Source organism: Garra rufa, chromosome 16, assembly GCF_049309525.1.
Source record: "Garra rufa chromosome 16, GarRuf1.0, whole genome shotgun sequence".
Classification (NCBI taxonomy): domain Eukaryota; kingdom Metazoa; phylum Chordata; class Actinopteri; order Cypriniformes; family Cyprinidae; genus Garra; species Garra rufa.
The window spans coordinates 30,745,916-30,772,805 of NC_133376.1; the positions used below are offsets into that span (position 1 = coordinate 30,745,916).

Genomic DNA, 26,890 nt, shown 5'->3' on the forward strand with positions numbered 1-26,890 from the left:
GGAACATGAACTGACAATAAAATATATCTTAAGCATTTAATCATTTTAAATTCAACATTGTATTTATTAATATTATTTTATGGAACTGAGCTGACATGAACTAACAGTGAACAGTTATATTTAATAAAAAAAAATATATATATCACGTTTTTATATATATTTTTAATACTTTTTCCTTTTTTTAGATTTTTAATATTTTCTTATAATATATATTATATATTTTCTTATAATATATATTAGAGGTGGGCATAGATTAATTTTTTTAATCTAGATTAATCTAGATTAATTTTGGAATTAATCTAGATTAATCTAGATTAAAATGGCTAATTTGAATTCTGCTGAAGGCATTCAGAATATGTGTGTTACCCAAATAATGACTAAAAGTAAGTCTTTGAGAACGGGTTTCTCAAGCCAGGTGGCGCATTAGACCAGGGGCCCATCTCCTGTTTCCAAAATGCATCACAAACTGCTTGACAATTGCATTTACAACACAATTAACTATACAAACTTGTGTAACCAACTATTCCCACACTGCATGTAGCCTACTTCTGAGTAAAAGGCTGTGCGACGTGCGCGTTGCAGATTAATACACAGATGCACAAGGGCATGGATATTAGTGGTGCAACGGATCACAAAACTCACGATTCGGATCACATCATGGATTTGGAGTCACAGATCGGATCATTTTTCGGATCAGCAAAAAACAAACAAAACAAAACAAAAAAGTTTGTTTTTTACTAATTACTGAATGCTTACTTTAAGTAGGCTACTTCTAATCCACAGCAAACACTACTAGCTGAACTAATAAAGTCAGTAACAAAACAAGAACAATTACACAAATATCAAGTGTAAATGAATACAACATAAAGTTACTAATAAAATCAATAACCCTAGAATTCAGGTGCGGAAATTTAATAATTAATTGTAAAATAACTAGTGCTTCTCACTGCAGGTATTTATAGGATGCTGTCTCTTTAAGGCATAATGCACGTACCGACTACTGGCACGCATCTCTTTCTCAGCTGTTTCGGTTCACTGAAGACATAACAGTTTGGTCCGTACGGATCACGGATCATCATACACTCAATTCGGCTAGGTAGACATCCGCGCTAAACTATCAAGGTGAAGGCAAAGGTACTTCTATACTCTTTGGTGAAGGTCATCACAGCTTACGTAGTTTAGACCCAGCTCCCAACCCAACATTGAGAATAGATTAACGGCGATATTTTTTTTTATCGCCCGATAAGAGTCTCACGTTAACGCAGCACGTTAACGCCGATAACGGCCCACCTCTAATATATATATATATATATTATTTTTTTTTCAAAATAAAGTCGCAGAACACTCTTTTGCATTTATTCCCCCACAAACAAGATGCAAATATTCTCTAGTAGTTATCGGATTCATTTCTCCTTTCTTTAATAATAAACTATATTACACTTCCCTGACATACAGTATATTTTTTAGGAATTACAGTAGGGGCTCACAGAACCAGTTTCAACTTGATGGTCAACGTGACGGTTAGCAAGAACATAAACATCATCCAAGAAACAGGAAGATTTTTTTTTAAACTTTATATACGGAATATTAGAAAACAATTAGACAACAGAGAGAAAGTCATATAACACACTTTATGATGTTGTGTGATCTATTAGATCTGCTATTTGTATGGCTAATGTTACCAAAAACCATTAAAATCTCCACAATTGTTGGTCAAGATTCCTACAACACAATATTGAGAGTTACAATTTCTCCCAATCATTTTGGCTCATTTTCTGCTCCTTTATACTGTTTCTCTACTCAGTGATGCTTTAGTTCAGAGTTGATGGTGTGTGTTTGTTTGGGATCTCTACCTGTAATGAGGTCAAGATGCTGGAGGAGATGATGATCAGCAGCCAGAAGTCCATGTGGAAGAACTGACATATCATGTAGGACATGTAGGCCGGGAACACCAGCAGGAACAAGCACAGGCTAACTGCCCGAAAATGCTTCCATAAACTCCTGTCGGCAACAATGATTATAAAATAATTAGAACACTAAATCACAATGTTCACTTTTATAATACATAATATGTATATTAAAGTATCTTATGTACTTGTCTCTGGAGGCTCCCAGTGCCAGCACTATGGGATCAGCAATTTCCAGCATAGACTGCAAGATAGAGGCCACCACAATGAAGAGGATGATGCTCAGGAGGAAGGCCCTGTGGATGACCTGCAGCTCGATCAGTCCAGTCTGAACAGCGAGGATCAGAAGAGTGATTCCCTCCGTCATGCCCCTGAGAGAGAGATGAGGAATTGATGGACTTCTCTGGTTTCCATGGTCAATTATGTCATAAACAGATGCCATAATGAATCAAAAGCGGATGCCATGCCAAACTGTTTAGCAGGGTTTTAATGGTATAGTTACTGAAGGGAAGAATAAATGGGGGACAGAGTGGCAGCTTAAAAAGATAGTTCACTCAGAAATCAAATTTCTGTCATTAATTACTCACCCTCATGTCGTTCCAAAACCGTAAGACCTTTGTTTATCTTCGGAACACAAATTAAGATATTTCTGATAAAATTCGAAAGCTTTCTGACCCTGCTTAGACGTTCAAGGCCCAGAAAGGTAGTAAGGTGAGTCCATGTGACATCAGTGGTTTAACAGTAATTTTATAAAGCTACGAGAATATTGTTTGTGTGCAAAGAAAACAAAAATTACAACTTTACCTAATTTTTTTTCTTCTCTTACAGGCTTTGGTGCACTCGTTTCTGGGCCTTGAACGTTTAAGTACCTTTGCTGTCTATGCAGGTTCAGAAAGCTCTCGGATTTCATCAAAAACATCTGAATTTGTGTTCTGAAGATGAACAAAGGTCCTATGGGTCTGATTTGGAATGACATGAGGGTGAGTAATTAATGACAGAATTAGCATTTTTGAGTGAACTAAGCACAAAGAAAAGCTCATTTGGCGAGGTAAGACACAGGTTCAAAACCTGAATTTATACAAAATTGAGGGTATGTTTTTGAATACCTTTATTAGAAAAGGATCCATTAAATTTACAACACAGTTTCTTTGAACTTTCTATTCAGCAAAGAAACTAGAAAAAAATGTATCAGGGTTTCCACAAAAAAGTCTTCAGCACTGATAATAATAAAAATATTTCTTGAGCAAATCAGCATATTAGTATGATTTCTAAAGGATCAGGTGACTCTGAAGACTGTGAAGAGTATTAGCTGCTGAAAATTCAGTGTTGTCACCATAGAAATTAATTACATCTTAAAATACATAAAATAGAAAACAGTCATTTTAAATTGTAAAAATATTTCACAATATTTCTTTTTAAAAAAAATTTAATTTATTTATAATCAAATAAATACAGCCTTAGTAAGCACTGTCTTCAAAAAAAGACTTACTTCAAAAACATAATGAAATCAGATCTCTAAAAAAATAGTAATAATAATATTTTTTTAAATTTTTTAATTAATATTATTTATTAAAGAAATATTGAATATCATTTATAAATAAACTAAACCAAATGGCAAATGGCATTTGTTTGTGTTTCATGAGATAATTTTTTTTGGAATGACATGAGAGTGGGTATATGATACCTGTGCATGGTGTTGTCATTCATGAAAGCCCTGTAGCCCTGCAGGTAGAACTTGCAAAGAGTGAGCACTCCCAAAGCAACGAATGACACGGTGAAGACCAGGCCCAGCAGAGAGTACGGAGTACAACAGCACTCTGCAATACTGGAGAACATTTAGAAATTAAGTTGCTGTACACTACACTTTCATGACACCAAAATTAAACATTTAAGATCTATTAACAGTCAATCATCAAATATTTTACTGGAAAAAAATCAGCGACACTCTATTCTCTATTACTCCCTTTAGTAAAATGCTTAGGGTTAACAAGCAGAGCAGTCTGAACTTCAACTCACCTGGTGAGAAAAAGGAAGAGCAGCCTCTCTCTAGATGTGGGTTGGTCTCGTGTGCTAAAGTACGTGTAGATTTGGAGAGCAAACAGAACCAGCCAGAAACACATAAACAGCACGGGCAGAACCAACTGATTCCACAGAGACATACCGAGAGCCAGCAACCCATAAACCTCCACCACCTAACAGAATAAAATAGAGAAGAGCTTCATTCTTGTTTCTTTTAACACTCAAGTTTTTTAGCCTTTACTCTTCTAACCTGTGCAAGCTCCCGGTACGCTGTCTTGGCCAGATTAAATGGCACCAGCAGGTTGGAGGCCAAAAAGTAAATGACTTCCAGGCCTGTGAAAATCATGGCAAAGCGATTTACGAAAACGATGGTCTCCAAAGGGACCAGGCACAGCCTGGCCACCAGAGGGAGCAAGTGCGCCGAGAACAGCCAAATGCGCTTGGTCTGCATCACACAGGAGCACAAGGTGCACACCACCAGCTGGCCTATTCACACAAACACAGAGAAATAAAATAAACATCTTATTGATAATAGCATTACAAATATACAGAAAAGTTCACAATAATAAGTTTACTATTAATAGCAAACCACAATATAATACAATAAAGCAAAGCACTAGACCTTAATCTGAGCCGTGTGTTCCCTACTGTACTCACTGACATTAATGAATGCATCTGTTCTGGCTGGAGTTAATTAGGCCCTACAGAATTCAGAGTAATGGCTGAAGGACCCAGCAGCACTCAAGAACTCAATGTGCACAATAGTGAAATAGCAAGCAATAAACCCAAGGGTGAATCTCACCAACAGATGCCACGGTTGAAGAAAGAAAGAAAGAAAGAAAGAAAGAAAGAAAGAAAGAAAGAAAGAAAGAAAGAAAGAAAGAAAGAAAGAAAGAAAGAAAGCTTATATATGCTTATGCTTATGCTTATAATTAAATATATCATTCTCATTACTGTAATGCAGTAAGAAAATCATTGACGGTACACAATGTTTCTTTCTATTAAAAAAAGACTAATTCAATTCAGTACAAGCAAGTACTATAATGATGTATATAGAATTAGAATTTAAATTGAGTATACATTACGATTTAAATTATCTTTTTTTACAAAAAAGTAGGGTACAATGCAAAAAGTTGGGACCAACTTAGAAAAAAATACGATTACAGACACATTTATTACTTTTTGACAAATTACATTTATGGTTTGTTTCAAGTTCTGATTAAAGAAAAAAAAAATGTCTGTAAAAAGTAAAACTTTTTTTTACTTTTTACTTTTTTCAACACAAACCAAAGTTAAATTAGCTGTAATATAAAAAAAATATAAAAATGTTCACTTCTCACAATTTTCACATAAATGAAGACGGCAATATACTTTTCTAAAGACCTGTTTAAAACGTGCATCACCTTTTGTGTTATTTAACAAAACAAAAACAGTCAGTAAAGTTAGCCAGTATATTCTGTACATCAAAACTCTGAATGACAAGAAAAAACTTGAACAGAAAAGTTGAATAAAAGTTTAAACATACATTTCTCATTGTTAGTTGATGATACACTCTTAAAAATAAAGGTGCTTTAAAATGTTCTTTACCGTGATGCCATAGAAGAACCATTTTTGGTTCCACAAAGAACCATTCAGTCAAAGGATCTTTAAAAAAACATCTCTATCTTACCTTTTTATAATCTGAAGAACCTTCTTTTGCCACATAGAACCTTTTGTGAAACAGAAAGGTTCTTCAGATGTTAAAGGTTGTTTATGGAACCATTTAAACAAAAAAAGTTCATGAAGCACCTTATATATATAAAAGAGTATATTTAATGCATTAACTAAAAGTAACTAATGGGACCTTGTTGTGAAGTGTTGCTTTCCTAAACCAAAAAAAGGTCATTTATTATTTTATTTAAGTTGAAATATGATCTAAGCATGAGCGTAGTGCGATTTACACCCTAAACTGTATAAATGTCAAGCAAAATGCCAAAACAGCAGGAAAGAATGACTCAACGTATAGTGGTTGATGAAAAAGCAAGAAAGTTAAAGGATGGGACAGACTTATTAAACACAGTGAAAGAGAAAGTGAGAGAGAGAGAGAGTATGGGAGAGTATGACATACCACAAACCAGGGGAAGGGCAGATCGTATTTGTGAGTGAGAAAAAAAATAAATAAAGGAAGTGAGCAAGACAGGTTTTGACATTAAGCTGGCAAAGGATAGTACTTATAGCAAAAGTGATGAGAGGGGAAAATAAAAAAAGCTGCATCTTTGGCTTTTTGTGCAGTGTGTTTGAGGGCAGGCGGCATATAAGACGGGAAGAAGACTGGGAAATGCCTTGACATCTGACATCACATCTCAAGACATGCAAAACTACCCAACTCTCCAGAGAATGACATGAGCACACGTTCGGACTGAATAAAATCTGTAATGAGTCAGTGTGGGACTCAAACGTGACGAGAACGTGACTTGGGATGTTAAAACTTCATAGTCATATTGTGAATTTTTCACAAAAACACATTGTATGGGTCAAAATTATTGACTTTTCCTTTTATGCCAAAAATTATTAGGATATTAAGTAAAGATCATGTTACATTAAGATATTTAGTAAATTTCCTGCCGCAAATACATCAAAACTTCATTTTTGATAGGTAATATACTTTGCTAAAACTTCCTTTGGACAACTTAAAGGTGATTTTCTCAAAATGTAGATTTTTTTTTGCACCCTCAGATTCCAGGTTTTCAAATAGCTGTCCTATTTTAACAAACCATACATAAAGCGTATTTATTCAGCTTTTAGAAGCTTTTTTATACATCTCAATTAAAAAATTTAAAAAATAAATTACCCTTACTGGTTTTGTGGTCCAGAGTCACATATATTATTATACTTATTAATTAATATTATTAATATAGTATATTTATTATTATGTGAACTAATTATAATACTTTATTACTGATAATAATTTCTTTAAAGAACATATAATTTTGGTAACATCAACCAGCCCTAATAGCACTAATTCATCAGTGCACATTATTCTAAGAAAAATATTTTTTATAATCTTTTAATAAAACATAAAGACTTTCTTTATTTCTCTAAAACCTTTTTAATTGACATCTGGAGTCTCTCTTACTTCTTAATAACTTTCTTTTAACCAATTTTTACTATTTTACTCAGAAATCATTTATATAAGTAAAAATGGTTTGCAAACATTGACTGTAAACATGTGATCCTTTGAAGGCACTTACAGATGAGTGCAGTAGTGAAGCGGTTGATGGACAGAGGCTCCAGGTACAGCGGGCCCTCATATCCAGACTCCAGCTCGCTGCGCACATAGTCCCTGAAACAGAGAACAGAGACCTTATTCTAACCTCTCACAGCGTGACATTCCCCCTGAGTCATCACTGCCTGTGGAGGATCTATACTTACAGCCCGAGTCAGACAGAGCAGAGCGGTGGAACCATTAGTCCATCTGTTTTTATCAGACTAGAATTCCTGAGAGAACAATCCCTTATATAACTTACAGCTGAGTCCCAGTGAGCACAGAAAACAACCTGACATTTAGAAGTTTAAAATAATTCTTTAGCCTTCGCTAGTAACAGGTTTTTAATAAGGGGTCTGCAAGCCCTAGGGGCTCTGCAGGGCTACTGCAGGGGCTCCAACGATTATTTTTGATCTAAAACTCATTTTTGAGAGGAAAAAAAGATCCCAAACCTGCATAACGTCCTTTTGTTTGTGGAACACAAAGGTACAATATTTGAATAATGTGCTGGTCACTTTTTTTACACAGTTATAAAGAATGAAACTGAAGCTTTCAAGCTTAAAATATTTTGCGAAAGTTTCATTAAAGCAGCATAAAAGTGGTCCATAAAAGCTGTGTGCATAGAAAAGCCCTTAAATAGCTTCGGGTGAAAAATTTGATTATTGCAATGGCTTTGTATATACAGTATGTAATATCCATTGCAAAAGTATTTGAATCCCCTTCATTTTTTAACATTTTGTTTATGCTGCAGACTTATGTTAAACTGCTTTAAATAACTTTTTTTCTACACCAATCTACACTCCATATAACATAATGACATAGCAAATAACAGGTTTTTAACATTTTTGCTAATTTATTAAAACTAAAGAACTTAAATGATTACATTGCATAAGTATTCATACCCTTATCTGGGACAGATTAAATTTAGCTCAGGAGCATTCATATTGCTTGTAGATTATACTACACTTTGAGTGGAGTTAACCTGTGGCAAATATAATAAAATGGGTATGATTTGGAAAGCCACACAAGTCTTAATAAAAGGTCTAACAGCTGAAAATGCTATTAGAGCAAAAACCAAGCCTTGAGGTAAAAGAAAACTGCCTGTAGAGCTCAGAGACAGGATTGCATCAAGCCACACGTCTAGGGAAGAGTTTAGAAAAAAATCTGCTACATTGAAGGTTCACAGAAGCATGTAGTCTCCGTTACCCTTAATGGAAGAAGTTTGAAAACAATCAGGACTCTTCTTAGAGCTGGCCTCCTGGCCAAACTGAACGACTGATGGAGAAGGTTCTTACTTAGAGTGGTTACCAAGAGGCTGATGGTCACTCTAGTTGAGCTCCATGATCATATGTGGAGATAAAAGAGACTTACAGAAGGACAAACACCATTGCAAAACTCCACCAATCTGGTCTTTATGGTGGTGTGGCCAAACTCAATTCTCTCTTCAGTGAAGACATATGAAACACACTTGGAATTTGCAAAAAAGCACCTAAAAGACCCTCAGACTGTGGGAAACAAGATTTTCTGGTCTGATGAACCTCAATTTCAAGCATCTTGTATGGGGAAAACCAGGCACTGCTTATCACCTGTAGAGTACCATCCCAAAAGTAAAGTGTGGTGGTAGCAGCCTCATGCTGTGGGGCTGTTTTTCAGCAGCATGGACTGTGGGACTCATCCCCCACAGTAGAAGAAAAGCTTAATGCACAAATTATTGAAATATCCTTAATGAAAACCAAGTCCAGAGCATTCAGAATGTCAAACTGGGCAGAAGGGTCACCTTTCAACAGGACTCTAAGCACACAGCAAGAGTGGCTTTTAGACAACTCTGTGAATGTCCTTGAGTGGCCCAGCCACAGCTTGGGCTTAAGCCTAATCAAATATTTCTGGAAAAAAAAAAAAAAAACTGAAAATGTGCATATGCCCATCCAATCTGGCAGAGCTTGAGAGATGAAGAGTTGAGGAAAAGAATGGCAGATAATTGCCAAATGCTGACGTGCAAAGCTTGTTGCACCATGCCAAAAAGATCTGAGGCTGTAAAGGTGCTTCAGCTAAGTACCAAGTAAAGGGTATGAATACTTATGCAATGTACTTATTTCAGTTGTTTTATTTTTAATAAATTTACAAAGTTGTGACAGATCTCGTTTTTTTTTCCGTGGTGTATGGAGTGTAGACTGATGTGAAAAAAAAAAAAAAAAATGAAGCAGTATGAATACTTGGCACTGTAACACCATATTTTATTTATTTATTTTTGACTCTTTGGAGATTAACTTGTTTAAAGGACCAAATGGGTGTCATAAATGACACACGCATACTTGAATAAAGATTTATGAAGCTTGCTTAAATTCTTATCTGAGCTTGGCTCTGCTCAGCGTAAGGAGGCAGAGAGGGAATACAGTGAGGCAGGTAAGTTACGAGCTGGCAGTAATGGCTTTGCCACACTTGGGTGATCTTAATTTGAGCAGCCACTGCTTTTTCTACAGACACACATTATGCTGAGAAATGTGCTAAAAGCTCTCTCTTAATCTGACACTAAACAGCCAGCTGTCAAAAGCAAAACACCACACCATAATCGCGGACCCATGAGCGTGGCAGAGTAGAAAACCAGTAAAGCAACGCGTCTGTCGCACTGCCTGCTCAGATATTAACATTCTTTCTACCTTCAAAGCATTAAAAACAAATGTTTTTGTGTAGCATTATTTAAATATCCAAAGTACAATAAAAACAAATTTAAAGGGTTTCTTAAGAAATGATCATGAATTTATCATTAAATCTCTCTATTCATCAAAGAATCCTAGGAAGAAATGTTTCCACAAACATAAAAAGTAGCAATTCAGCATATTAGAATCAATTCTAGAATCTAGTATTAGTCAGTCCCCTTTTATAATGAATAAAAAAACTAATCAAATATAGTCAACTATATTGTATAAAGTAGACTAAATTAAAATGCATGATGCTCTCTTGGTTGAATGCAAACACTGCTTTTATGAGAATTTAAGTGGCAATTAGGGTTATGGTGGGAGCAGCTGTTCTGTCAATCTCTATTTCTAAAGTTCTAAACACTCACCTTGAGATCTGGTGACCAGCAAACAGCAGCAGAGCAGTGAGCACATACAGGTAGAGCTGCACCAGGTGCTGTCGGGGCAGAGTGAGCAGAACCAGACTCAGAATGTAGCCTGAAAGAGAGAGAGAAACAGAATGGGGCTGCTGTTAGGCCACTATTTGAGGATGCTGTCGAGCACACAGAAGGGCTTCTGAGGCCACATCGCTCTCAATATCTCTCAAGACCAGCAGAGAGAGTTCATTCACTCAGACTGTCAAAGGAAGTCACACAGCCAGAGCACACTGACGGAATCCGGATATCCAATGCATTGATAGTCACACCTGCATAAAGAGTCTCTGGCTACGTTCAGAGGGGAATACTAGCATACTGTTCAGTGTGCAGAATATACCATACACTACCTACTATTTAAAAAAACATTATGTAATAATGCAAAATATTAAAAAGTAGTACTACATTGTTTACACATTTACATGCCTTTTTAATTTATTTCAGTTATCAGTCTCTGAAATATACATAGTTATTCCAAATTTTAATACCTTGGGTCTTATCATTTGGCAGTCTGACATGCATGAGTCAGATTTTTAAAAAATAATTTTAGAAATTGCTCCAAATTCAAGTCAAGCTGATTGTGAAATTTACTACCTACATTATCAGTCAAAAGTTCTTGAACAGTAAGATTTTTAATGTCTTCAGCTTACCAAGCCTGCATTTATTTGATCCAAAGTACAGTAAAACCACAGTTTTGAAATATTTTACTATTTAAAATTGTTTAAAACTGTTTTCCATTTGAATATATATTTAAAATGCTATTTATTCCTGTGATCAAAGCTAATTTTTCAGCATCATTACTTCGGTCTTCAGTAGGGCTGGGCCGATGAACGATATCATATCGAATCGTGATAAAATTTATGTTAATAACGATGATAAGCTCTACAGTCCTGGCCAAAAGTTTTGAGAATTATATAAATATTGGAAATTGGAAAAGTAACTGCTTAAGTTTTTATAATAGCAATTTGCATATACTCCAGAATGTTATGAAGAGTGATCAGATGAATTGCATAGTCCTTCTTTGCCATGAAAATTAACTTAATCCCGAAAAAAACTTTCCACTGCATTTCATTGCTGTCATTAAAGGACCTGCTGAGATCATTTCAGTAATCGTCTTGTTAACTCAGGTGAGAATGTTGACGAGCACAAGGCTGGAGATCATTATGTCAGGCTGATTGGGTTAGAATGGCAGACTTGACATGTTAAAAGGAGGGTGATGCTTGAAATCATTGTTCTTCCATTGTTAACCAGTGACCTGCAAAGAAACGCGTGCAGCCATCATTGTGTTGCATAAAAATGGCTTCACAGGCAAGGATATTGTGGCTACTAAGATTGCACCTAAATCAACAATTTATAGGATCATCAAGAACTTCAAGGAAAGAGGTTCAATTCTTGTTAAGAAGGCTTCAGGGCATCCAAGAAAATCCAGCAAGCGCCAGGATCGTCTCCTAAAGAGGCTGAGTGCCACCAGTGCAGAGCTTGCTCAGGAATGGCAGCAGGCAGGTGTGAGCGCATCTGCATGCACAGTGAGGCCAAGACTTTTGGAAGATGGCCTGGTGTCAAGAAGGGCAGCAAAGAAGCCACTTCTCTCCAAAAAAAACATCAGGGACAGATTGATCTTCTGCAAAAAGTATGGCGAATGGACTGCTGAGGACTGGGGCAAAGTCATATTCTCCGATGAAGTCTCTTTCCGATTGTTTGGGGCATCTGGAAAAAGGCTTGTCCGGAGAAGAAAAGGTGAGCGCTACCATCAGTCCTGTGTCATGCCAACAGTAAAGCATCCTGAGACCATTCATGTGTGGGGTTGCTTCTCACTCACAATTTTGCCCAAAAACACAGCCATGAATAAAGAATGGTACCAAAACACCCTTCAACAGCAACTTCTTCCAACAACAGTTTGGTGAAGAACAATGCATTTTCCAGCACGATGGAGCACCGTGCCATAAGGCAAAAGTGATAACTAAGTGGCTCGGGGACCAAAACGTTGAAATTTTGGGTCCATGGCCTGGAAACTCCCCAGATCTTAATACCATTGAGAACTTGTGGTCAATCCTCAAGAGGTGGGTGGACAAACAAAAACCCACTAATTCTGTCAAACTCCAAGAAGTGATTATGAAAGAATGGGTTTCTATCAGTCAGGATTTGGCCCAGAAGTTGATTGAGAGCATGCCCAGTCGAATTGCAGAGGTCCTGAAAAAGAAGGGCCAACACTGCAAATACTGACTCTTTGCATAAATGTCATGTAATTGTCGATAAAAGCCTTTGAAACGTATGAAGTGCTTGTAATTATATTTCAGTACATCACAGAAACAACTGAAACAAAGATCTAAAAGCAGTTTAGCAGCAAACTTTGTGAAAACTAATATTTGTGTCATTCTCAAAACTTTTGGCCACGACTGTAGACATTTTTTGCTCGATATGGATTCATCTAAGAGCCAATCACACAGCAGAAATATGCGACAACTGCCAATCAGCGTGCGTGTGCACGTCAAAGTACAAAGTTCATTTCCTACCGCACTTTGCGAAGCAAACTTAACACCAGGACGACAAAAAAAAAAAAAAAAGAGTGGACGCAGCGACGAAAGTGAATCTAACCTCGAGTTATTATCCAAAGATGTTGAAATTGTCGACAAAAAAGGTAGCACGAATTCCGTTATATAAGTGGTTTGGCTATCTGAAAAGTCTCAGCTCGGCGCGATTGTTAAAACTGAAACTGAAAGCAAAACACGCACGCGCATTCAAAAGCAATTTTAATTCCCCTTGTTTAGAGAGTAACTCCCCAATGCACGCAAATTAGGCTACATCAAAGTCCCTTTAAGGCAAGTCATGTCACTCGGCGGCCATCTTTGAAACGCCTCTCGGGCATACAAGTGCAGCTCCTATCTGTTTTAATGGGGAAACATCAAATTCTCCAAAACTGTTCACCAAGCTTACGATTAAATTTCATATTTTAAATCTCCAAAGAAATCCAACAAGAACTGCCTCATGAATATGGTTCCTTGTGCTCCAATAGCGTGAAAAAATGCTTATTTTTCCGGCTAGATGAGCCAGTGCGCATGCGCAGAACTGAGCGCACGTCTTAGAGCGCCGATTGTTTCTATAGCAACCGGGACTTCTAACGGCAGCTGCAGTGACGCGCTGACTTTTCTAATCAACGATTGGCTCTTTCACTAAGAAGGCGGGGCTTCGCGGCCATAATGAGCGTTGCATTTTTCCCCATTCAAAACTACACGAGTGACATGTCTTGGGTATTCTATAGTCTTTTGGCTACATGACATATCTAGGCTGTTATTAGTATGTAGGCTATAATAGGTTGTGTATGTCTATAGCATGATTAAAATATTCGGTCTCTATTTGCACTTTGAATATTTAGAGAGTAGCCTACTTTGATTATTGCTGAATTGTCTGCACTTAATACGATTAAGAAAGAACTGTCATTTTTTTTGTTATTTATACTGTAGATTGTTTCAAAATGCAGCGGTTGCCTCTAATTTAAATAGCTCAACCTATAACAGAGAACATAAACAATTGTGTTAATAATAATAATAATAATAAATAAATAAATAAATAAATAATTGTGTTACAAATTATGTTTTTACAATAATTTTATGTTTACATTTTGTACATTTACTCTCATTTACCATACTCTGTCACAACTTTTATTTTTTAATTTATTTTAGTAAGTTGTTTTAATTTTTAAGGCCAAAACTGTAATCTGTTTTTGTTGATAAACGTAAATGTAATAAATGTAATTTAATGAACCCTTTAATTTTTGTGGCTTTAGTCATTGTTGGGATACTATTTTAAAGCTGGCAACATCAACAGCTTATATCGAGATATATATATATATATATATATATATATCGTTATCGTTCAATATGGGAAAAAAATTATCGAGATTACATTTTTGCCATATCGCCCAGCCCTAGTCTTCAGTGTCACATGATCCTTCAGAAATCATTCAAATATGCTGATATGATGTTCAAGAAACCTTTTTGGTAACACTTTCTATGAAGCCTGTATTTATAATACATTATAAGTGTATTCTTAAGGCATTATAAAGAATGCATAATGCATTATAAAAAACCTTATAATATGTTATATCATCTCATGAGTATTCATAAGAACAGTTTTAATGTATTATAATTTTTACTTTTTTGTGATTATAGCTTTTAAGAGTATGATTTCCTCCTCATAGTTATAACGAATTATAAGTCTCATATCTTGTCATCTTTCTCATGTCACTTTACTTAAAGCATACAAAGACCACTTATAAGTAATTATAATAATATTTCCCAAAGAACCTTAAGATCATGCATCAGATCAGATGAATGTGTAATATGACACATTTGTATTATCTGTTTGATTATTTTGATAGTACCCTTTATACAGCTTTTGATTAGTAACTCTGCAACTGCATGTCAGCTAGCAGTAATTATTATTATTAGTATGCTAAATATATGCTAACACTGAATTTTGATGTTTCCCCAAAAGACAAACTATTATATTATATTATATTATATTAGCCTATATTATATTATATTATATTATATTAAGTAACTTTGCAAGTACATGAACCTTCTACCTAGCCTAACCAAAAACTAAGTCTACTAATACTCTAAGGAGTGTCAGTTGACATGTAGGAGGAAAGTTTAAGCATATAGTAAATGGACTAAGTGGACCATCAAAATGAAACTTAATATAATGTAAAAAATAAATGTAATATGATATAATCCATTATAAATTAAGTAGATTTAATGTGGCGTCAATAATCATAATCTTAAAAGTTATAACCTCAAATACTCAAGTATTATAATGTATTATAATTGTTGTTATGATTATTTATGACATGATATAACATATTATAAGGTTTTTTATAATGCATTATGCATTCATTATAATGCCTTAGAAATACCCTTATAATGTATTATAAATAGGGGCTTCATAGAAAGTGTTACCACATTTTTTAATATTAATATTATTATCATCAATATTATATTTAAAACAGTTGAGTACATTTTTTTAAGATTCTTTGATGAATAGAAAGATCCAAAGTTTAGTTAGTATGTATCTGAAATAAAATGCTTTTGTAATATTATACACTATACCATTCAAAAGCTTGGCGTCATTATTTTAGAGACGCCAAGCTTTTGAAATGTAAACTTTTATTTTGCAAGGATGTTTTAAATTGAACAAAAGTGATGATAAAGGCATTTATAATGTTCCATTTAGCATAATAATATTTTATTTTGAACAGTAAATCAGATTATTAGAATGATTTCTGAATGTTCATGTGACTGGAGTAATGATGCTAAAATTCAGCTTTGAAATCACAGGAATAAATTACATTTTAGTCAAAATATTATAATTTTTTATTGTTTTTGCTGTACTTTGGATCAAATAAATGCAGGCTTGGTGAGCAGAAGAGACTGCTTTTAAAAAACATTAAAAATCTTACTGTTCAAAAACCTTTGACTGGTAGTATGTAATTTATATCATTAATATATGTTATATAAGTTAAAAATAAAGCTGATATTTAGTCCAGCACCATTTCAAATATGTGAATTAACTTTTAAACAGTAACTTACATTGTAAACCTGAAACTGACAACTACTTTTGGTCTATTTTTGGTCTGCCAACAGAAAAATATACTGCGTTCGTGTATGAATCAGTGTTTTTGAACAAATCAATTGAGTGAATGATTAGATGACTCATTATTACAAAGTTGCATGTTTCGTTGCTAAATGAATCTTTGTTTTTGCGCTAAACAGGTGAGTCAGTAATTAATCTACTGAAAAAAAAAACACAATTACTCAGTCTCCACATACTAGCATAAAGATAAAAGTAACCATCAGAAATCATCACTTAATATCCTCAATATAATGTACTAACACACAAACTGAATGGAATATACTGACAGCATATTTTAGAAAGTGCAAACAGAAACAAGCAGAATGATAAAGTGACAATTCCCAGTCCTGTTGGTCTGGCACTCTTGGAGCGCTGACTGGCCAATCAAATTCGAGGACTGGAACTAACTGCTGTTTAATGTACTGCACATTTTTTTAAACTGTAGTACATCGAGTTATTTTAGGCATACTGAAAATGTGCAGTATAGTTGGATACAGTTTTGAGCCTGTTATGGGCATCAATGAGACAACACAGAAGTGAAGGATCTACATTGGAAAAGCAGGCTAACACAAATTTAACATGAGATTTAGGTTACTGGAATGTTTGCATTAGACATAATCAAATAAAACGCCTCTGACGATGCAATATTTCATATAATAAGTGCTTTAAACTGTTAATTCATTCAGTGTAACACATCAAAATGACCAAGGGTATTGTAGTACATGATTCAGCCTCCGGTCTGACATTCACTGGCTCATGCTGACGTGTTTGTGTGTTCGTAAGAGTGTGTGTAGACAGGATGAGGCGGGAGATTAAAGCTTTTGCCATGCACAGATTAAGCTCTCATTACTCCACTGCCAAACCCTCTTGATCCCTCCTGTTGCGTAACTGTTTATCTGACGTTCAACACTCATCCTATCTCCCGCTCCTCCAGTTCACTTCTGCCATTCACAAATATAAAAACATGCACCATACTCCATCCACAGGAGAAATACAACACAGTGGAAATATTCTACTTGGATTGAAGACACAAAGTTTATCCCAGTATTGATTAATGTGAAGTATGCTGGCACACTAGCTCCAACCAATGCAATTACCTGGGAATAAAGTTAGCGCTGAAATATGAGGAAGCTCTCGGCAGGTCAAAGAGCAGAGGACTTGGCCAGGTTTGTGGCTGAATAAAATGTTGAAAGACAGCTCATATTATCCATAGGCAGTAAAGACGGAAAGTGCCGGTGATCTTGCTGACAGTAGATGTTCTCCATGTCTCAATTTAACCTCTCTGCTGTAGTGCCTTCAGCCAAACCAAACTCACTGCAATTTATCTTCTCCTATATATGTATTGTTAAAAAAGGTTGGATGGATGCTCCGTTTCCTCAATACAATGATAGGGCTAAAGCCAAGAATATATAGATATTAACTGTTTGAACTAAAAGTGGAATTGTTCTGCAGAAATGTCCGCTTCTAGTGTTAGGGAAGGCCATCTCTATTAGTTCTAATAGCCTTGCGGTGTCATATTTTGAAATTGAAGTGTTGAACACACAGGACAGGCCCATTCTTTCCGCTTCATTATAGTGCAAAAGCCAAAGGAGCTTCTCAGGGCCAGGTGGTTTTTCTTAGCACTAATGCAAACCCAGCAAGCCTACGATTAAAGAAGTCCACCAAAGTTTCTCCTGACAGCAGCACTTTTCACCTGTGGGAGCTACAATACTTGGACTCTGTCCGCCATTCAGCAGGGGGTCATAAGAGTACCGTAGCACTACCAACATTGGACAAGATGCACCTGCAAAACAATGCTGCAGCCAAGAACAGAAGCTGCTGAATATCTATTAAACAGAATGCCAGTAACAGCCCTGCTAGCGGTAGCTTTGAAATGTCAACACCTAGTCATTGCTTCTAAGCAATAGCTAATAAAGCGCACTGCAGAGATGGAAAAATGAAGGCCAATTGTTTTCTGCTGCTTTGTTAGTGTAATAACGGAGAAAAACAAATCGTGTCTGTTAGCTGTACATTATTCATTTATTGTTGTGAATACCCTTATTCTACCACATGTAGATATTTTTAGACAGTTGACGTGGTAAGAGAATGTTATATTTTAACAATAGCATGAATGAATGTTTAAAACATGCAATGTTTTTAGAAATGTAATATTTGTATTCTTTTGGTTTCACATACAGTCAAACCAAAATTTATTCAGACACATTCACCATTTCTCACATTATCACAGTTTATTCACTATAGTTTAGAAAATGGTAATAAAATATGACAAGAACTCAAAGTTAAACCGTGTCAGAAAATGTTGATAAAAAGGTATGTAATGGATTGCAATCAACCAAAAATTTGAACAAATGTTAGTATGACAATATTTACAGAACTATCATTACTTTGCTGACCAATTACCAAGCAATGCTTAATTTTGTGCAGTTTGTGGTGTAAAAGGACGTATTAGCAATTAAAAGAAAAAAACACTTAAGCAAATCATGGTCAGGTCAAAGTGTATGAATAATTTTTGGCCCCAAATGTTTATCAATTTTACTGGTAGTTCACTGTACGAAGAATTTTGGGGTATAATATGTCACATTTTACTTTATTTTGCTATCCTTGCTTATATAAACAAACTATGGTGTCCTGCACCCACTTGTAAAAAAATATCAAAACTTATATCTGGTGTCTGAATCATTTTTGGTTTGACTGTATATTTATTATGCTTTCAGAAATTTCATTTAAAATACATTGCTGTTCGAAAGTTTGAGATCAGTAAGATTTCTAAGTTTTTCTTTAAGATTTCTTAAAGAAGTTTTTTATGCTCATCAAGGCTGCATTTATTTGATCAATTTAATCATTCAATCAATCAATTTAATTTTGTTAAATATTATTACAATATAAAAAACAATTCAATATTTTAATATACATTAAAATATAATTTATTTCTGTGATCAAAGCTGAATTTTTAGCATCATTACTCCATGCTGATTTATTATCAGTGTGGACCTGTGATCATTTTTTCAGGGGGGTGTTCCATAAAACAAGTTTACCAGATAAGCCAGGCTTATTTCAGTTAGTCTAACTTATTGTCACTTGATTTGGCTCAAAATAAGTCAGACTAACTGAAATAAGCCTGACTTATTTGGTAAACTTGTTTTATGGAACACCCCCCAGGATTCTTTGATGAATAAATAGTTAAAAAGAACAGCATTTGTTCAATATAAATCTTTTCTAACAATATACACAATTGTTCAAAAGTTGTTGTTTTTTCTGAAAGAAGTTTATAATTCTATTCAGCAAGGATGCATTAAATTGATAAAAAATGTCAGCAAAGACTTCTAATGTTAGAAAAGATTTATATTTTGAATAAATGCTTTTTTTTTTTTCATTTTTTATTTATCAAAGAATCCTGTAAAAAGTGTCACAGGTTCCACAAAAATATTTGGCAGCACAACTGTTGTCAGCACTTAAAATTCTAATAATAAATCAGCTTAATAGAATGATTTCTTAAGGATCATGTGACACTGATGAAAATGCAGCTTTGCATCACAGAAATAAATAATATTTTAAAGTATATTACAATAGAAACCATTATTTTATATTGTAATAACATTTCGCAATATATCAGGTTTTTTTTAGTCTTACTGATCTCAAACTTTTGAACAGCAGTGTATATTTAAGTTTCAAAAAGTATTTTTGCAAATATCATAAATAAATAAATCATAAATATTACAATATTGCAGAGTCACATCACATGACATCTTCTATGATATTTACTGTACTGTTTTTTTTTTCTCAGTATGTTTCTGAATGTTGTTTCCATATGACTGATTCAAAGGACAAAAGATTTGTAACATCAATATGCAAAGTAGCAGTTTTACGGAAATATTTTAAAGGAAATAATAAAAAAAATGACGAGGTGTTTTCAAGTCACTGTATAATCTGCATTTTGAACAAATTGTTAGATGGAACAATGTGCATCATGCCATTGACCCAAATTTCAATGTGTATTCATTCAAAACAATTGCTTATTATTCTGTAAACTACACCGTAGATGTACAGTATGACGTATTGTTTTGCACTTTGCTGGGTGGTAGTCTGTATTCTAGAGTCATTACCAGAAGCTGCCATTCTTATTGTACAAACACATCCGCATGTAACCTCAAAAGCCTCCTCTCCAGGGTAAATAACAGCATAGCGCATGACCACACACACACACACGAGACAAATCAGGGTCATTAGGGTTTGTTCCTTTGGGTACTACACAAACATCTGCTCCAAAAGCCAGGAGTCTGTGGGTTTAATTAAAGTTTATCCATTAAAACATGAGGTTATGTGGGTGAAGTTGTACTACAGTGTCTTACAAACAAGACCAAATAAAACCTAAAAAAAACATGCTCCAGAAGCCGGAAACCCTTTCAGATAGAAAAACAAACATGAACAATTGAGAAGGGGCTGAAAATGCAGTCATTCACAACAACAACAACAACAACAAGATTTTCACAAACATCAACACAGCATGATCCCTGTGAATAACTCATGAGATGTGTGTGTTGGGATGTGTGCTGCAGATGAATGGGGGTTGATGCCACGCTCCACTGAGTCTTTTTAAAACTCAGGACAGAGGGCTGAGAGAGACGTGTGGTCTGAATCAGTCACCTCTGACTCAACCATTGTCAGCAGGACCACTGAGTAAATAAACAGTGAAAAATAGGTTTGAATAGGTTGTATTTACTTTTTTATGTTTTTTCTTTTTCTTTTGCATATGAGGTTTTGCTGGGTCATTTAAGTTATTTCCATTTTCCACTCCATCATCTTGCTGCATGTGCCACCATTACTCAAATGAGTGGCGATCTGAAGTAATGCGATGAACAGACCACCTGGCTGACCTCTAGAACAAAGCTCCTCTCCTATACCAATTGCAAAGAATCTTCGGAGATTTCTCACCTGCGCTGAACTACAACACTTTAATAAAAAACATGCTTTGTGTAGCTCAAACAGTAGAGCATGCCGTTAACAACACTGAGGTCATGGGTTCAACTTCTAGGGAAAGCAAGAACTGATAAAATGTATATTTTATAATAGTGTAGTTATTATTAAGCCAACCAGATCTTACAAGAAAATGCAACTATTTTACAAAGTAATGCTTTCATATGAATTTACAGTGATGGCCAAAATTATTAGAACACTAGTATTTTCACCAGTTAAAATGGTTTTAAGTCAGTTATTTTTATCTTTTGCTGTAGTGTAAACATTCATTTTGTCATTAATTGTAATAATCCAGCGAGATTTTTGTTTGCACAAGGAGTCTGCCAACAGCCAGTGCTCCACACAGAGATCTGATCTCATCCATATCCAGACTGTCTTGAATGGCATGAAGAAACAGAACTAACCGAGACAGACTAAATCCAAAAGAACTGTGGCAACGTCTCCAAGATGCTTCATGCACAAGTGCACCTAGGGAAAAAGCTGCTTTAAACGCAAAGGATGGTCACACCAAATGTTGATTTTGTTTAGCTAATAGAAGTTAACTGATAAAGAAAATCTATTTATGACATTATTTTTGACCTCATCCTCATTTTACAGCATTTTTACACAACTGCTGAAAACTTTTAACAGTACTGTAGCTTTGCAGGTAGGTTTCTTGAAGCATCTTGGAGATGTTGCCACAGTTCTTCTGGATTTAGTCTGTCTCAGTTTGTTCTGTTTCGTCATGTCATTCCAGACAGACTGGATGATTTTGAGATCAGATCTCTGTGTGGAGCACTGGCTGTTGTCAAAAATCTCACTGGATTATTACAATTAATGGCAAAATGAATGTTTGGAAATGTAAACTGATATTTCCAACTGTCATACTACAGCAAAAGATAGAAATTACTGACTTAAAACCATATTTAGTTGGAGAAAATACTAGTGTTCTAATAATTTTGGCCAACACTGTAAATGAAGTGATTTGTGCAGAAACATACCACAGAACCCATTGCACAGAAAACCTTACATTGTGTAAGCAAATTGTACAAAAACATACAAAATTGTACAAATCATGCAAATTAGCTATTAATTCACCAAAATGTTGAATAGCTACAAAAGAGAAACAATTAAAGCCATTTATTCCCTCATTAAGTTCCACGGTGCAGAGATGGTAATACCATGGTACTCTGATGGGCATTTCATGCCACTGAATGGCTCCTTATTTGTATACAATGGTACACCCCAAACACATCACATAAATTAGGTTTGTTACTCACCCACATAGTGAAGGTAGAGAGCCAGGTACTTGTACTGGAAGAGGGGGTTGTTGTTGAGGCTGCTTCTCTGGATCTTCTGGAAGAAGGAGCTGACATCCCAGCGGTACAGCACCTCCAGTAACATTATACTGGGGACCCGCAGGCCCACATTCAGCACCGCCTCCACCCGCTCCTTCACAGCCATCACTCCTGACTACCGCCAACCACACACAATTCACTGGCACTATCACACACCAGCACTGCACTGATATGAGATGGAGAGACAGAAACAGAGATAAAGAGAGAGGTTCATGACAGGCAGTCAGTAAAAAAAGGTGAGGTGTTGTCTTAGCGACAAGCTCAAGGCACAAGCAAAGTCCTGAAAACCACCAAAATACTGATTAAGAATTAGTTTTTAACTGAATACATCAGCAAATAGAAAAAGTTTATTGTGACCCTGGAACACAAAACTGAGTCAAAACTAATTGATTAATTGAAATGTATATATGGATAACATGAATAAAAAAGCTTTGCATTTATGTATAGATTGTTAGGACAATATTTGGTCGAGATACAACTATTTGAAAATCTGAGAGTGCAAAAAAATCTAAATATAGAAAAAAATCACCTTTAAAGTTGTACAAATTAAGTTCTTAGCAATGCACATTACAAATCAAAAATTTATTTTTTATATATTTATGATCGAAAAATTTACGAAATATCTTCATGGAACATTAATATCATAATGATTTTTGTCATAAAAGAAAAATTGATCATTTTGACCCAAACAATGTATTTTTGACTACTGCTACAAATACACCTTTGCTACTTGGTTTTGTGGTCCAGGGTCACACATGTAGGCAACAATTAGACAAGCTAAATGTAAATGTGGCAACATTGTGCACTGAAGTTTAATGGACAGAGCCAAACACAGGTTATTACATAACCTGTTTGTTTCCTTAGGGCTGCATGTTTTTAAAACGCACAAATCAGCATAGAGAGAGCATAAAAACAAACAGCCTGATAAACAGCATTAAAGCTAGCAAATAATGTGCCTGCAAATTGTCAAAGTTCCCATAAAACTGTAAGCAGCAGCAGCCTTATAGGAAAACAGTTACATAATACTAAATGCAATGTATCTATTTTGCACTCAGTGTGCTACGTATACACGCTTCTGAGGGAGAAGTCAATTTTTGTAAATTCGTTTGTTTACATCCGTGGGACATTTTTCAGACTCTATAATGTAGCTATGTTTAAACTATATTTGAGTATTTTTGTGAGTCACTTGTAATATCTAAATATATAATAAAGTGATAAATATAGCACATGCGGAAAAAGTGATAAATACAGTATATGTTTGTATTTTTACCCGGGTAATTAAAATAAATCGCTTCGCCAGACTACTGTTGCTATGGTTACATCGTAAGGCTAGCGCAATTCTCTTAGCAAGTGATACGTACACTAATCTAACTTTTGTGATTAATGAAACATTTTAAACCGCTTAAAACGTATACTTGTCTAAAAATAACACACTTTATCATGCAAACTTGTTGTTTGGACTTCCTTTAAGAGGGTTCAAGCTTTACAAACAAACTACCTCAGCCCCTCCACCCCAACAATTCGCACCCTGATAATGTATTTTCTAATGTTAGAGTCAGCGGGAGCTGTCGAAATGAACTATAGTAACCCCGAGCTCATTGAAAATGCATTGTGTGTGACTGGCTCATCTCACAATGAGCCTGTTGCAGTACTAAAAGCGCGTCTATAAAAATAACTTCGTTTTCCGTACTACTGACGTGAATAAAAACATCAAACGTGTTGCATTAATGTTGCCTTTAACGTTACGCCGACGCGATGCAGCTTTAGCACGTTGTGTTAAACGTCTAATGAAATGAAACCTGCACGGAAATAGAGTCCAATATATCTCAAGCGTGGCCTCTAATCGCACGTTGTATGTAATATTTGGATGCAGGTACATACGGCATGCGGCTATATATGTGCCTTCTCTCTGGAGATGCTGCTATGAACTGTAGTGACCTCGGATAACAAACACTGACACACGCATGTCCGGATCCCCCGCTCAATGAGCCGCAATTTAACAGAGACATAATAAACATTGAACTTACACGATTACGACTCTCGCAAGTGCTCTCGACTACGATGTCCGACCTTTATTCTTCTGTCGGATGTCAACCATGTTGACTGAGGAATGAATGGAGTGGTTGGCGGTCTCAGGGAAATGGCATTCCTACCGAAGATACGCGGCGCGGAACCGGGACTCGTATCACATCATCCCGCAGCCATTACAGATTGCCACAGTGATCGGTACTGAGCATGTGCGCCGCGGAGAGCGGATTAGCGAGCGCCGTGGCATCATGAGGGCACAGCACACGGTGCTGGAGACTGAGAGGAAGATAGAGGGGGTGGATAGGTGGAATGATAAGGAGTCAGAGCAGACGACTCAGCATTCACAATGCCAACTGTGCTATAAAGATTAAGAGCGCTATAATGAAGAAGACCACGGGCTGTGAATAATACAAAAATGATAATCGACTTTAATTAGGCTATCTGTAATACTGCCTCTTCATATTAAAGGAGCAGAACAAAAATTTACAGATAATGTACTCACCCCCTTGTCATCCAAGATGCTCATGTCTTTCTTTCTTCAGTACTACGGAAATTATGTTTTTTGAAGAAGACATTTCAGCATTTTTCTTCATATAATGGACTTCTATGGTGCCCCGAGTTTGAACTTCCAAAATGCAGCTTCATAGGGCTCTAAACGATCACAGCCGGGGAAAAAAGGGTCTTATCTAGCAAAATGATGGGTTATTTTCTAAAAAAAAATAAAAAAATTACAATTTATATACTTTTTAACCTCAAATGATCATCTTGTCTAGCTCGGCAAGAGCGTTTGAAATTAAAAAGTATAAAAGTTGTAAATGTTTTTAGAAAGTAACCGATCGTTTCACTGGATAAGATCCTTCTTCCTCTGCTAGGATCTAGATCTAGGATTTAGAGCCCTTTGAAGCTGCATTTAAACTGCATTTTGGAAGTTCAAACTCAGGGCACCATAGAAGTCCATTATATGGAGAGAAATCCTAAAATGTTCTCCTCAAAAAACACCATTTCTTTACGAATGAAGACAGAAAGACATCAACATCTTGGATGACAAGGGGATGAGTACATTATCTGTAAATTCTTGTTCTGAAAGTGAACTACTCCTTTAATATCTATCTCTCCCTCTTGTCTGTTTGGTGGTGAGAAAAGTCAGGCTGAGAAATTATTGTAATATGATGATTTGCTGTTCAAGAAACATTTTTTGTTATTATTGTCAATATTTAAAACAGCTGAGTAGATTTTTCTCAGAATTCTTTGATGAAATAAAAAGCTTTTGTAACTATTATACACTATACCATTCAAGGTGAAAATGATATAATCAATATTTTTATATAAGCAAGAATTCTTTAAATTGATCAAAAGTGATAATGAAGACATTTATAATGTTACAAAAGAGTTCTGTTTCTGATAAATGCTGTTCTTCTGAACTTTCTTATCATCAAAGAATCTTAAAAACATTCTATTCAGCTGTTTTCAACATAATAATAATAATAAAAATAATAATAATAAATGATTTTGAGCAGCAAATCAGAGTATTAGAATGATTTCTAATGGATCATGTGACCGGAATAATGATGCTAAAATTCAGCTTTGAAATCACAGGAATAAATTACATTTTTAAATATATTAAAATATAACTTTTTTTGGAACCTGTGATTTTTTTTCAGTATTCTTTGATGAATAAAAAGTTTAAAAGAACATAATTTATTTAAAATAGAAATCTAATGCAAATAAGAATTAATTAAAAATTTACATTTTATGCAAATATCTCTGGTTCAAATAAATGCAGGCTTGGTGAGTAGAAGAGACTTCTTTAAAAAAAAACTCAGTAACACTTTACAATAAGGGTACATGAATATTCATGCACTAATGCCTAAATTACTTAATTCATCACATAATAAAGATTATTAAAGGCGTTAACTAATTATGAACTGCCCCGTTATTCATCCATGAATCCGTATGAGTGAAGGATAGCTCTTTGTTAGTTCATAATTTTAATAATTATAATAATTAATAATCATTAGTATGTAATGAATTAAGTATTAATTTAGGCATTAGTACGACTATTCATGTACCCTTTATGTAAAAAGTGTTACCGATTTCTCTTATGCTCATCAAAGTCTCTTTTATTTAATCAAAAATATAAAAAAATTATAATATTATGAAATACTATTGCAATTTAAAAAAAGCTGAATATTCATTAGCCATTACTCCAGTCTTCAGTGTCACACAATCCTTCAGAAATCATTCGAATTTGCTGATTCATTATCAATGTTGGAAACAGCTGTGCTGCCTAATATTTTTTGACACTTCTTATTTCAGGGTTCTTTGATGAATAAAAAAATATAACAATATAATTTGCTAGCAACATCAATTTATCAATTTGTCAATTTAACACATCCTTGCTCAATAAAAGTATTTATTTCTTTATGAACATGATTTATTAACTTATGAACAGTGTATATTGTTAGAAAATAATTCAATTTTAAATAAATGCTGTTCTTTTTAACTTTTTATTCATCAAAGAATCCTAAAAAAAAACACCAAAAAAAGTTAAGCAGCACAACTTTTTCAGTATTGATAATAAATCAGCATATTAGAATGATATCTGAAGGATCATGTGACACATAAAACTAGTAATGATGCT

At 35.0% G+C, this 26,890-nt stretch overlaps 1 protein-coding gene across 1 annotated transcript in view; it reads right to left on the reverse strand.

Moving 5' to 3' along the window:
• Positions 1-24,461, reverse strand: part of rnf145a (ring finger protein 145a) — a 30,257-nt gene extending 5,796 nt beyond the window's left edge. The window contains exons 1-9 of the mRNA XM_073820540.1: positions 24,249-24,461; positions 22,144-22,387; positions 10,235-10,343; positions 7,157-7,248; positions 4,177-4,412; positions 3,924-4,099; positions 3,592-3,732; positions 2,096-2,278; positions 1,854-2,001 (exon numbers count right to left, since the gene is read on the reverse strand). Of these exons, the coding sequence (XP_073676641.1) occupies positions 1,854-2,001; positions 2,096-2,278; positions 3,592-3,732; positions 3,924-4,099; positions 4,177-4,412; positions 7,157-7,248; positions 10,235-10,343; positions 22,144-22,327 (1,269 nt within the window). The 5' untranslated portion in view covers positions 22,328-22,387; positions 24,249-24,461. The remainder of the gene's footprint in view (positions 1-1,853; positions 2,002-2,095; positions 2,279-3,591; positions 3,733-3,923; positions 4,100-4,176; positions 4,413-7,156; positions 7,249-10,234; positions 10,344-22,143; positions 22,388-24,248) is intronic.
• Positions 24,462-26,890: the final 2,429 nt, after the last annotated feature.